This window comes from Limulus polyphemus, unplaced genomic scaffold (genome assembly GCF_000517525.1).
Source record: "Limulus polyphemus unplaced genomic scaffold, Limulus_polyphemus-2.1.2 Scaffold219, whole genome shotgun sequence".
Classification (NCBI taxonomy): domain Eukaryota; kingdom Metazoa; phylum Arthropoda; class Merostomata; order Xiphosura; family Limulidae; genus Limulus; species Limulus polyphemus.
In genome coordinates this window covers 145,932-160,566 of record NW_013665829.1, presented here as the reverse complement: position 1 = coordinate 160,566, position 14,635 = coordinate 145,932, and the positions used below count along the sequence as shown (strand labels likewise).

Here is a 14,635-nt window from a genome sequence, read left to right as displayed (position 1 = left end):
AAGCTTGCCTATTCCAAATTTTCTTTCTTTTTTTTTCTTCATGATTGGAATTGTTGGTATGCATTCGCAGTTTCGAGTAGTTACGATTACCACAGCTATTACTACTATTGTGGGTTTACTGACCACCACTGCCGTGTTGAGTACTCAATTATCGGCTGAGGACATGACAGCAGTTGTTTGATGAGAAATGTCCATGTTCTTAAAACTTTCACCACTATACGAGGAATATCCTGTCATGCCTGCCCCTAGAGTGTCTGACGGGAAAGAAAGAATTTGGACAGTCTACCCCCACCTCGACTATGCTTCCCATTCATGGGATTTACCCAGATGTCCTTCACCTTTTGTGGAATTAATTGATCAGGTTTGTTCTGTCTTATCCTTATCTCCTGTTTCCTATTATCTTCAACCTGCCATCCTTGGTGAAGAATCTAGGGGCCAATATTTAGTTTTCCCTCCCTCACCTGATGTTGGGGTTCATGCCCAGCGTTTAAGAGATCAACTTCAGGTGAGAGATAGTATTCCTTGTACATCTGCTTATGCATTTCATAGATTTTCCTTTCCTGATCTTGATTTTCAACATTTGAAATCCCTCATTCCATTGAGGGTTCAAACCTAATGCATTGATGTATCAGGCTGATGTTGTCCACAATTCTGCATGCATTATCGACTATGCACTTGCTGGCTCAGGTAATTCACTCACAGTCTTCTGTTCACTACAACGACATGACTTTAATCTTTGGTTCTGGCTCTTTAGACATGGCTGATATACTGTTGGGACCTTCTGGATTAGGATACCATTCTTTCTTGAATATATTTACCTGCTACTTCCATGCATGCCATGTGCATGGCACTTTTTTTTATGTGAAGAGGTGTTTGGGGGTCTTCCTGACTCGTTGGAAGTCCAAATTGAGTTTGCTCATTTGCATAATTTATTATCCTTGTTAGCTTCCCATTTATCCCAACCACCTCCTACTGTTTCCGTATCTTGTTACCTCTCTGTCCAACCCTTTGCCAGTCCCAGCTTCTCATTCTTCATCTCTTTACAGTTTAGTTGTGGCTCATGGGCATTTTAGAGGATTACAGCATCAGTTACTCAGCTCCAGGGTGTGTGCCAGACTTTTCCATTTTCACCATATGTGAACACCATTTACAATGGATCCATGGGTTCTACAGGATTTTTTAGATGATCTGGCCCTTCACTTTCATTCACCTCCCCCAATGTCTCCTTATCACATTGCCTTCCCCCACCAAGGGATCCTGTTTCTTGCCAGCATCTACAAGAGGTGGTTTGAAACTTACTTTGGAAAGAGGCTATAAAACTTGTGTAACCTTCTCAGCCAGGGTTTTATTCCCATCTGTTCATTGTACCCAAAAAGATGGAAGATTGGTGACCAATTATATATTTATCTTCCCTGAACTGTTTCCTGGTCATACAAAATTCATGATGAAGTCTTACTTAACCTTTTGGCGGGTTTTCACTCTCGGGTTGTGGATGACGAAGGTTGACATGTTGGATGCCTATCTACACAATCCCATCTCCCAAGTATTCTGGCATTTCCTCCATTTTGTTTATTAGGGGTGTGTTTATCAGTTTCTGGCTCTACCATTTGGCCTGGCCTCAGCTCCTGTCTTCTGCCCAGTAGTCAAATCATTCGCCCAACTGCTTCACACCAGAGGCTTCTGTACCCACCATTACATAGACAACTGGCTACTTTTGGCTTCCTCTCCAGTTGAATCTGCTGTTCAGACTCAGTTTCTTCTTTGAGAGGCTGCCATAGTAAGCTGGCTCATCAAGGTGGAGAAGTCTTTTCTCCCACACAATATCTGATTCATCTGGGTGGTTTATCAGCATAAATGGTATAGTTTCCACTGCTGGTTGCTCCTTTCAGGATATCAATCTTCACAACCTTCCCTACTGCAGTTGACTGCATTTTTCACTTGACTCATCAATTGAGCTGCATTATCTTGCATGCTAAGATTTACTGAGTTTGCCACTGTCTTCCAATCTCCTGTATTGTCTTTGTTATTTCATTCTTTTTTCCCTTTTCCATCCTTCCTGTTCTGTCACTCTCTTGGATTGGAATCTCAGAGTTGTCCTTCACTTTCTCACTTGTCCTCTGCTTGAACCTTTATCTTTGTGTTCCCTGTATCACCTTTCCTTAAAATCCCTATTCCTCTTATTATTGGCTTATGGTTGATGGCATTCTGAGATCTTTGCAAACAATCTGGAAAGTTCAAAAGCACTTTGAGGTAACTGTCACTGTGTTTGGTGTGCAGCATTTTAATTTCACCAAAGTGAGTGGTATACGATTTGTTGCACACATATAACATAGAGTAAATCAAGCATTAGAGAATTCCCTAGCCAATTACAAGGAGCGAGTATTGACTAGATTTCATGGACTCTTAATAAAGAAAGACTACTTTTTTGTCAAAATGTTACCACTACAAAGATGCATGTTTTATTCTGTCTATGCATTTTGAAAACAAAAAAAACATTTTATGCTATCAGATACTGCCTACAGTAGAAAAAGCAAAAGGATATCTTCAAGGAACTCATGGAAGAAACTTCAAGTACACATTGTGAAAATCTTTTGAAAAAGTTTTAACTTGAGCTGGAAATGAAATCAGGTTCCTAGTATTTTAAGAGCACTTTGCTTAAAGTAGGGCACCAGAAAAGAAAATGGAAAATACATTACTGTCAGTGTTAACTACAGTCTAATGAACAATGTGGACTGTGCTGAGAAAACTGTAGAATAACTGACAACTACAGTCATTCCAAGTGTACAGACTTGTCTTGAATCAAGATTTTCCTTATTTGAGAGTGAACTTTATCAAAGTATGTTTTGGATAGATCCAGTAAACTGGGATATTACCACCAGGGAAATTGAGTGTTTATGTTTATGTGCTGAGATTTTTATGAGACACTAAGAATGAATAATTTTCATGAAACTAAGATAAGTTCAGAATGGAAGGAATTCAAGAGAATGGTTAAGTACTACGTGAGTGGAGTTGAAACTAAGGATTTCTGGGAGTGTGTGTGCTTCTATACAGAAGAAAGGAATTTAAGAATGTTTGTATGCTGGTGGAAATAGTGCTCTGCATAAGGCTCAGTAATAGTGTCTTGAGGCAAGGTTTAATCACCTTACACACATGCTCACTGACCAAAGGTTTAGTTTAAAACAAATGATTTTGTATGAACACATCAGGAAAAGAAACAAATATTAGAAGCAGCTTTGGAGACGTTTATGGCAAAAATGAAATTTGTTACAAGTCCTTCTAACATGTTTGTAGAATGTGCAGCCAAGGAATGAAAGTCAGACATATACAATGAAATTGATTTTGTTGGTGATGAAGGTTCAAGTGATTACAAAGATCATGATGAGGATAATTCTGATTTTACCGTGTCTAGTAGGTCAAGTGATGAAGCTGAAACAAAGGAAATTATTTTTCAAGAACTGATTGCACAGAAATGATTCAATGTTGACCCTGTCATGAAACTGATTCTCATGTACATAGTGTGTGAGGATAATGATTGAATATGCTTCATTAACTAACAGTTAAACACAAACTGGACAAAGGGACTTTGTACATGCACATGACTATCCAAGGTAGATTTAATTCAGATTAACTCAATTTTTTTATGAGATGTGTGTTTATGCAAGTTAGTGACTTAATTTTTGAACAAACAGTGTAATCAATGTTTTATTTCCCAGTAAAATATTTAAATACCATCAATGTTACTCTTGTCTGTAAATTACAAAAAGAATAATTATCATATGATTCTAGTCAAGATGATATGTGCCAGACTAAGAATATTATAACATCATAATTTTTACAGTTTTACTGGATGTAAAAATTTTATTGATTATTAATTATTTTTTTTTATTTATCAGATTAATATACCAGGCTTTACATTTACCTCTTACCCTTACTTTGCTCTTGAAATATAACCTTAGATTCATTAATAGAAAAACAGTACAATTCAGTCAATACAAATTAACTCTTACTGTCTAATTTTGTAAACAAAGAATAGAGATAAGGTATCAGCCCACTAACAGACCTATTTACTGTTTGGTGGGGCTTTTTGATAGCTCTTGTGCATTTTTAAAATGTCAGGGCCTGATTTTTAAAGTGTTTTTGTTTTATTAAAATTATAACTTATCTTTGTTTTCTGAATAATAGCTGTACACAATTTCAGAAGTTATCGTCCATTTCTGATAGAACAATCAACTTTGATACAAGGATATTATTTACCTGTGTAAGAAACCAGTAGTTAATTAATATGTGCAGTTGCTGTCTCTCTCTCACTATCTAATAACTTGTTTGACATTCTTCAACTAGTTTAAAAACCTTATCATGTTTGAGAAACTTTTGATCATTTTAATTGGTTTTGAAATAGTCATAACCTTTAGTACATGTATGTAGCATAAACATATGTATAGTTAAAAGTAATAAAAGAACAAATGTCCTGGAAAGTGTATTTGAATTAATTTTGTTTTTTAATAAACAAATCTATTCCATAGCTGGAATACATTTTCATTTAACATCTGTCATCAGTTCAATATTTTTCATTACTATTCTTAGGACATTAAAGATTGTGTGAGGATCCCAATAAATTGTCAATAATAATGAATAGTGCTTTTGTTATCTAGAGGACATTAAGATCAGATTTTATGAAGAAGATTCTGATGGTAGACTTATGTGGGAAGACTATGGAAATTTTTCAGAAAATGATGTTCATCATCAGGTAAAGTAATGTAATTTAAGACTTACAGTAATTTAGAACTAAACTTGACTTAGCTGCATGTTTTGTGAAAACGTCTCGTGTATTTCATATGTTTTAATAAAATTATTGTAATTTCCTAATATAATGATAAATAAATGTGTTACACAGAATGGAATTGTTCTATTGTGTTGATATTTTAAAACACTTGATTACTCAGTTGAAATTATTTTAAAATATAGTCTATCTCATTCATTATTATTTTCACCTTTGACTCTGTAACCATTAAGGATAATTATACTTGTGGTTGAAAATAAAATATTAATAAATTGTGCATTATGAATGCATTCAATTGCTAATTATCCATTTGATTGGAAAGCATATTTCAAAAACCAACAAACAATCTGTGGTGCAAAAATTTAGTGCAAGTACTGCACTTTTATTGATATTTATTTACTTAATCTTTATATGATGACACTTTGGCTTTTTCTTTAATGCTGAAAATCTCAAATATTATTTTATAAAGTAGCATATTTTTTTTAAAGAGTCCAAACCTAAAATTATTAGTAGGAATTTATTTTCAAATAAGTTACATGTTTATGTATGTATGTACATGCTTATTTGTTTTAACATGTAGTATAATACTGATAAACATACCTTAAAGGTTGCAATTGTGTTCCGGACTCCAGCCTACAAGGACTGTAATATTAAAGAAGATGTAAGAGTGAAACTGCAGCTTTACAGATTAAAAGATAGTCAGTATAGTGAAAGCAAAGATTTCCAGTACACTCCTGCATATGGTGAGAACCAAGTCAAAAGTATTAAAAAAAAAACTAATATTAGTGTAGAGTAAAAAATTTAAAAGATAAAAACATAACACAACATCAATAATAGTTGCACAGTAGGCCTAGCTTGAGAAAATTATTAAATATAATTATTGTGTCATACTTTATCATAGTTCATCCATACAGAGGCCTTTCTGACTTGTACATGTAATAATAACAAATATAATTGACAGTATAGTTGGGACAGTTAACTCTCAATTTAGGTAATGTATGAAATGATGAGTAGTATTTTCATGATAAACTCCATCTATAGGGAGTTAAAATGTTATGAACAGCTGTTTAGAGTATTAAAACATCAATATTCTAATGATTGTATCAAATATTAAGTAAAAGAATTCCAACTGGGATAAAGTTAATAGCTTGCTTAGTATTAAGAAACAGAATCTACCAACTCATTTAATTGTACATTCTCACCTAAAAGCTTCAAGAGGAAACAGGAAAAGATTTTGTTGATCATATCGAACAAGCTTATATAATTTTCAGTTTATTATATGATAGTTGTTCATTTTAATTTAATTCAGATAGGGAAGAAATTGAGAGAAAGAGGAGAAAGATTACCACCCATCAAGAACTTCAAGTACATCATGACCTAGATCCATCATTGCAGTCTGGTGCTGGCAGTAGTGGGTCCACTTGGGTTGACACAGATTATCAAACAGGATTTTTTGGTGATTCTTCTTTTAAAAAAAGAAAAAAAAGACTAGGCTAACATGTTTCTCTTACCAGTGTTGGCTTTATAGATGAGCATAAGTACAGTACAAATTACATGCTTTGAGCATTAATGTTTTACATAACAATAGAAAAATATAAGTGTAATATCTCTTTTTTGAAAAGCTGGTATAAGTATTTAAAAGTTTAAAATTTGAAGCAAGTCTCATCAGAGCTGAAAGTAAACAGAAATTTGAAACTGGTGTTAAAACATCTTTTAGTACTTATTAGACATACTGGATTAAAACAGCAAGTTCATCCAAGTTCTTATTATATTGTATCTATGGAAACTGAAAAGTCTTGTTTTTATTTTCTAGCTTATAATTCATGGTAAAATTCATACTTGGCTAAAGATATTTTTTCTACATTCCTCTTAATTATTCCATTACAGGTTTCATTTTCTTGTCCAGCACCATACCTTGATGCTTGAAAATGCCTGTAAAATAAGTTGTATGAGGGCTCAATACTGGTCCTTTTATTTTTACCAAAAATTAATACTTTTGAATTCAGATCCTGCTACTGTTTGTCATGGTTTTGGCTATACAATCAGCTGTTGTTTTTATACACAGACAAGCTCACAGATAACTTTGTGTGACCCTGTTGGCTGCTATGACTCTAATACTTTAATATTTTAATTGGCCTAGAGTAGCTATGTTATATGCACAATAATATGATATTTTCGAACTATATTGTTGTATTTGGACATCAGATATTTGTAACTGAGAAACTGAGTCAATATTTTAAAGTTTAGATAACAAAACTGGGTATTAATTATTAACAAGTTCAGGCTAGCAAGAAAGAGTTTTAGAAAATTTAATCATTTAATAAAATGCAATTTATTGCATTTGATGAACTAATTTCTGCATGACACAGGCTGCAATAGCTGCCATATTGATTGCAGGTCATCATAATTCAGTGATATGCTATAAACATGTCCCAGTTTAGCTAGCAAAATTCTGTTTCGTTGAAAGAAAAATGGGACAGTTCAATCAATACAAATTAACTTTTGTTGTCTAATTTTGTAAACAAAGAATTGAGATACAACATCATCCTGCTAACAGCCTCTGTAGACTGTTTGTCGGGGGATGTTTAAATCCCTTGTGCATTTTTCAAATGTGAAGGACTGATTAAAGCATTATATTTTATAGCTTATATTGTTCTTAGCTTCAGTAACAATGATAAGTACTCTAACTGATCAAAAATATGCTGTTTTTGGAATGATTTAAATTTTTTGTGGGTATATGACAATTTTCAATACAATATTTGCCTCCTCTCACAAAAAACTTTCCTCAACTTATAATGCCCTCTATCAGTGCTAATTTTTGCTTGCCACTAGCCTTGATAATCTCACTTATCCTTGTGTATGTTAACATGAGATATCTGCATACTGACATGTAAATGATTATGCGGCTACCCTCCACTAATAAGAGTGTGACACTACCCCTGTTGTAACTAGCACCTTTCTAATCTTGCAACTGTTAACCACTTCTTGAGTGTCAGACTTTTTATATAGATGTGTTTTTCCCTTACAGTTTGATTGACTTGCGTATCTTTGCTTTGCTCATCAAGAGTGTGTGTTTGCCACTGTGCCCCATAGGTTCTGTCAGGTAGTCTGTGAGTTTGCTCACCTGATTCATGCCAGGGGCTTTTGTTTCCATCATTTTAGGATGACTGGCCTACACATAGGAAGAATCTGCCATACTTACTCAGTTTCTTCTCCAGGAAGATGATAGTTTGGGTTGGCTTGTCAAGATGGTGAAGTCTTTCCTTACACCCATGAAAAACTTTTGCTCATCTCGAGGTGTTTTTTAACTTCATGATTAATTGGGCACAACCTACTCCCCTTTGGTTGAGGGCTACGAACTGTCTCATATGCAGCATCTCCTCCTCTCCTTCTCCAACTGCTAGAGAGGTTCTTTCTCTCTTTTGGGGATATGGGCTTCTCTAGAAGCCCTCTTTCCTCTTGGTTGCACCCACCCACAGTTGTCATTTTCAGTGTGTTTTGTTAGACCAATGGAGCCTTGTTCAGGATCTCTTGGATGTCCCTCTCACCCTTCCCTTTTCCTTCCAGACCGACTTCACCTCGTTGTTGGATCGGAACAACATTACCATCGGTGTACCTCTTCCCACTCCTTGTCCAGAATGTTACCTTTTTCACATGCTTCTTTTTCCAAGTTGGGGGCATATCTTGACACTCAGGAGGTTTCAGGGAGATTGACTCTTTCCATATCCACTCTCCACATCAATTTTGGATCTCCTTGTGGTTCGTCGAGCTTTCCTTCACTTCCTGTGGGCTCCTCAGGGCTGGTTGGTGATGGTACACACTGAAAATTCTACTGTAGTCTCATACATCTCCAGGCTAAGGGGCACTCAATTGAGAGAGATTGTTTTCAAATGTTGGATCTCCTATATTGGGCCCACAGCCATCACATCACTTTGTTGACACATCTTCTTCTGGGTGTCCTGACTCTTGTCATGGATCAATAATCCAGTATCAACAAGATTCTACCTATGGAGTGGTTATTGGATCCTAAAGTTTTTCAGGAATTGTATACTTAGTGGGGTGTACTAGATTTGGACACACTTTCCACTCATTTCAATTCATAGCTTCTTCGATTTTGGTCTCCTGTTCCTCATCCTTTAACTGGGGCAGCAGGAGCTCTCAGTCTATATGTATATCCTCCTATTTGTCTCCCCTCATGTTTCCTTGCCATAATTCAAACCACTCTGTGTCATGTTGGTGGCTTTGTATTGGCTGACTCAAATATAGTTTCCATTGGTGTTCTTGCTTTTGGTATCATCCCTCTTCCTTTCTCTCCAATACTGGCTCCTACATCAGCCCCAATCAGGCATGCATCATCCATCCATTTCCACACTCTGTCTTCATGCATGGCTTTTGTCCAATCTCTCACCAGAAGAGCCAGACATTTGCATTGTGTGGCTTCCTCAACTTCTCGTTCTTCCTTTGTTGTGGTTCACCAATATTAGTAGTACACATACTGCTGTTGGTCAGTCTGATTCAGTTATCATCCTTCCCATCCTAATATTCCTCATTTTATGTCAACTTTTGTCTTGGCTTTTTGACAAAGACCATTTGGTTTCCTCTGTTGCTGGCTGTAGGGTGGCTTTATCAGCCACATTTCCAGTTTCTAAATAGGCTTGAGTTTTCTGGGCACCAATCTTGTCCATGTTGCTTTATTTCTTCTGCATTTTCCTTCCAAATCCCACCTTTACAACAGTTCCGATCCTGACCACCTCTTTTGCAAGGTCAGGGCTCTCTGACATGCACTGCATCATTTCCATGGTTTCTGTTTGTTTATTCCTTAGCTTCTTATCCACTCCCATGATTTTTCTTCCATTACCCTTAAGGGTTGATTCACCTGGTGTACTCTTCCCTTTTCTTCTGATGATTGTTGTCTTTTCCATGTTTCTTCCCATCAGATCAGTCACTAACCATGTCCCTGGCTGTGCATTTCTGTCTTCTCTTGTGGGACATCATCAGTCCAGGTATGTGGACCACTCCGCATACCTTTACACCTTTGTTTCTTGGTGACTGTTGCCTGACCAGGTATGCATAATCTGAAATCCACACTGTAAGACCTGTGTTCATAATAAATCTCGGATAATCCATGGTATTTAGGTTCTTCCCACCACAGATCTGATGTTCAAATCTAGATGGCAGCAGGTGTTGGTTGTTTGACTTCATCAATGAGCTCTCTCTGCTTTTCAAAATACAATGTAATATAACATAACCAGGCCTTATTACACCCATCGTTGAAATGAGGTGTTCTGCAAGGCTGCTAGTAGGTATACCTTGCAGTACACTCGTGGACTAACAGAGTAAAGCAAGCGGGGATTACTGCCCATCTCTGATGATCGGTTGCATTTGAGGCTCTTCCTGTTGCAGACCTGATTTACAATTCCAGGAGTTGGTTTATTGACTCTGTCAAATTGATCCCCTGCTTTCCAAAATAGGATATCGGGTCACTCATTGTTTTAGTGCTGTGGTTCTCTGTACTCTCCAATGCACTTTCTCCATTCTTCTTTTAGTGGAGTATGGGAGTCCTTTCCACTTACCAGTTCCTAGCTGCTGGGGTAGTGAACCATGGAAACTTGTGCTCCTGAGTGTGCACAATACCACTCAGTTGAGAGTAGGGTGGTGGTATTCTGCCAGTATAGACGGCGTAATGTCCTTCACACTGCGGACTTGATGTACAATTTCAGATACCACCAGATGTTGGATGTAGTACTCTACTATATATTGCAGTTTGCCCCTCTGGCTAAGGCACCTTTTTTTCCTACTGGATGCTAGTTCCCAGTGGATCTGGTGATGGTTTAAGCTAGACCAGCCACATAAATTCTCACATGTTTGAATGGTTACCCTCCTCCTACCGCAGGCTGGATGATAAATTCCAAATGCTGCTAGGTTTTGGACTGGAGATGCAACCCGGAGATCTGCTGGATGTTGGTTCCTTGCATATGCAAGGCTGGGTACCTCCCTCCTACCGCAAACTGGATGAAAAATTCCCAATGATGCCAAGATTTGGACGGGAGATGAACACCCACCTGGACTCTCCACCTTTCTATCGTCCACCAGATGTCAGTCTCCAGTGGGTCTGGTGTTGGTTGTGTTGGAGGTGCATTCATGCAGAGGCAGGTTCTTGGTACAGAAGCTCCTCTTCCCTGCTGGTACCCATTTTTGAGGACCATCTTTCTACTATGGACCTGATGTACAATTCCACATGCCACCAGGTATTGATTGAGATCGAACACCAAATTATGGTCTATCATGCCCTAGCCACTCTACATCAAGGGGTCTCTTTATTTTCTCTAACTTTTCATCGGATCTCTCCTTCGTTTCCTCCCTTCTGGGGACACATGACTAACATCCGAAAAGTATATCTGGCTCAGAAGTGGTGCAGTCTCCCACAGGTGTGTTGTTTTTAGTTCATTCTCACACCCTATGATTTTCCTTTGGGTGCTTCCTAAAGGAGAATCATCCTCTCACTGGTCCTCCACCTGTTCAATATGGGATTCTAGCTTTTTGTGAGAAGTGGTAAAATATCATATTGGAGATTAACATTTTTCTAAACTGAAAATGTATTTCCAATAGATACTTATCTCTTCTCACATTTCCCACCCATCTTCCCCACTTCTGGTGTGGTTTAGTTTGATCTGACTGATCTTGAAGTAGTGTTGCACTCCTATTGGTGGAGAATTACTGAATAATCATTTGCATGTTTGTATGCAGATATCTCATGTTAACATACATGAGGGTAGGTGGAAGTATCAAGTGAAAATTTGCACCAATAAAAAACAGTATAAGTCAAGAAAAGTATTTTGTGAGAAGAGGTAAGTATCTTTTTGAAATACATTTTCAGTTTTGGAAAATGTTAACTTTCAGATGTTAACCTCTGCAAGAAATGTTTAATTTTTTCTACTAATCAAAGAAATATAAAACATTATATTATGTTAAGAGTTGTGAGATATTTATATGTGGTATTTGTGAGTGTGTGATAAATGTTGTATGTCCTCCATTTAATAATAATTTGACAAAATGTGCATAGGCACATTTAACTATCTACATATAGAGGGTCTCTTTCTTTAAGGCTCATAATGTGGGTGAGAAACATTCAATAAATTGAAAATGAACTGGTTTTACTCAATGATGAAATTTATTCACTGGAAACTTTTGGCTACTGTACTGTAGCCATCCATCATCAGGTTAAATGAATAGTACATTTAGTACCATGATCCATGTTAAAGTGAAAATGTTTTTTTTTTTAAACAATTAAAACTTGCAACTCTCCAGCCTATAAGCTGAATTACAATATTAAATTTATTTTAAGTTTGTATTCAGTTCAGTCTGACAACAACTACATTACAGTAGCCAAACATTTCCAGGGAATAAATTTCAACATCTAGTAAAACCTGTTCATTGTCTGTTATTTCAATGTGACTTTCATTGTATGTTATATTACTGTAATAGCTGTTAGAAGTTGCTGGATTTAAATTTAGAGTATGGTATATATATATGTGTGTGTGTGTGTGTATGTATGTTTATGTACTTTAGTAAAGATTATAGCATGATAATTTGTCTATTAATGTACAGTTTCAGGACAGAGTCCCAATTTAGATGTTCCTGAACAACATGCTATATCAAGTACACATTTTGAAACTCATTATTCTGCTCCTGGTTCACTGGAACAAATAAATGTGTTGAATGATGATGATGATTATAAATGTTTATATCTTTTGCATCCATCCAGTAATCCAATGCTGAGTAATGAAGAAAGTAAGTACTTGTTTGCTCTTTTATTTCTGTTTCTTTGTGATTAGATACAAAAATAGATTAATTGAATTTTGAAAGAGTAATCCTCATTGATTTTGTTTGGGAACATTCCAGCTGAATTCAGCAATTTTCTCAGAGGGAATATGTAAGGGATTTAGAATTTTTTTCCATGATATTAAATAATTTTTTAACATTAAATTATTGCATTTGTATATTTTTTCAGATTTAAGAGGTAAATCTAATGTAAATGTTCCTATTAGTAAATAGTTATGTGTAGTGCTTTGTGTATTTCAGATATCTGCTTATTACTAATGAATATTTATTCTTTATTGTTCCTTTGAACAGATGAACCAAATCCTCTTTTGGAATATTTCAAAACTGACTCTACTGATGTCAATCCCAAACATCCAACAATTAAAGTAAATCTTGAACATGCCATTAAGACTCTATCTCTAGATGATAAGGGTTATAAGCAGAATGTGGGGAATAGCATACCATCACTTAAAAAAGAGGATAAAGTAAAAAATGGTAATTCTGGTTCTTTTACTTCTGAGCAAAAGTTAGAACCATTTAATATTCAAAGAAGGGTGGTATTAGCTAATAGGGATTTGGATATTTGTGCTGAAGAATACACTGAAGAAAGCTTGGGTATTGAACCTCAAACTGTACAAATTGGAGATTCACAGCTTGCATCTAAGTTTGTCAGAACCAAAGGGTATGAATTAAAACCAAAATATATTCAGTCTGAAGGGCAAGTAGAAGTTCAACATCTAAGTTTCTCTGAACAAGACTTGAACACTGAACATATCATTTTTAAAACCAAAGATCTAGAGAGGAGCAGGAGCTTAAGTAACCCTAGAGACTTTATCAGCCTATCCCCAGAATCAAAAGCAAAAATCTTGGAAACCAGTGACCCTGAAGAAAATAGATCTAAAACTATGGGAAATTGCAGGGAGAATAAAACACAATCAGATGCCCTGCCTACTACATTGCATGGGGTGAAGCAACTTGCATTGAGGATGAGCTCAGCCTTAAGAAATTTTGTAGTTACTGGAGATCTTGGACTACTACTGATGACTCTTCAGCATTTAATTGCCATACAGGATGAAGATGGAGACAAGTATGTGTATTTTTGTTAATTTTAAGTGACATAAAGATAAGCTTAAGAAGTTGTATGAAATGCACTTGACAGTTACTGGTTCCTAAACGGTTAGTTACAAAACTATCTGAAAAGTTAAAAAAGTATATACAAATTTGTTGATGAATGTCTACCAATATTATTTTGCTATCGGTTTATTTCATAAATGTTTGTACAATATTTTTACATTATGTGTGTGTGTGTTTATAAAGTTCTGTTATATCATTGTTTCCATTTATTGACTGTCCTTAGAATTCTGAGGTATAGATTAAACCTTGCTTGTTTATGTGAGATGAAAATGCTAATCTCCCTCTTATTTTATCTGAAAAGTTATAAGAAGTTTATCTTTCTTGATTTTTTTTTTTGAAGTGCCCTTCACCTTACCATTATTCATCAAGCCAAGCAACACATTCAGCAGCTGGTTCTGATTCGCTGTCTCTTGTATATTTTTGAAGAACTACCAAGACAAGTCATCAATGATTGCAATAATTTACATCAGGTAATGTGGAATAGGCATTGTTACATGCAGACCTTCTATGGAATTTTATCATCACCATATCCGTGATATATTAAATGATAATTTGCCTCATTACGAATATCATTGTTACAGGAGATTAAGTAGAATGTAAATAAAGAAATTGGATATTTGACAGTTTTGTATATTGTAAGGCTATCCAATATAATGTTTAATTCCTTGAACTTCATAGCTACTATTTTTGTGAAAGATTATGATACCAACATTAAAACAAGTGGAATAATTTGTTTGCTTGTTTTATTAAATACTATGTACTTCTGTTGTTCAAATAATTACCAAAACACTTCATAACTTTGTCTGTGCTTTTTTCTATAAACATCATTATTCAGTGTAAAAATTTAATTTTTTTCACCACAAAAACGTTCTGCTGCTCCATAAAAAAAATTCCATTTCA

At 35.6% G+C, this 14,635-nt stretch overlaps 1 protein-coding gene across 1 annotated transcript in view; it reads left to right on the top strand.

Moving 5' to 3' along the window:
- The window catches only part of LOC106478507 (nuclear factor NF-kappa-B p105 subunit-like), a 36,068-nt gene that overhangs the window by 11,692 nt on the left and 9,741 nt on the right, over window positions 1–14,635 (top strand). Inside the window, exons 7-12 of the mRNA XM_022382135.1 lie at window positions 4,653–4,747; window positions 5,388–5,523; window positions 6,090–6,236; window positions 12,389–12,571; window positions 12,914–13,688; window positions 14,076–14,205. Coding sequence (XP_022237843.1) covers window positions 4,653–4,747; window positions 5,388–5,523; window positions 6,090–6,236; window positions 12,389–12,571; window positions 12,914–13,688; window positions 14,076–14,205 — 1,466 coding nt within the window. The remainder of the gene's footprint in view (window positions 1–4,652; window positions 4,748–5,387; window positions 5,524–6,089; window positions 6,237–12,388; window positions 12,572–12,913; window positions 13,689–14,075; window positions 14,206–14,635) is intronic.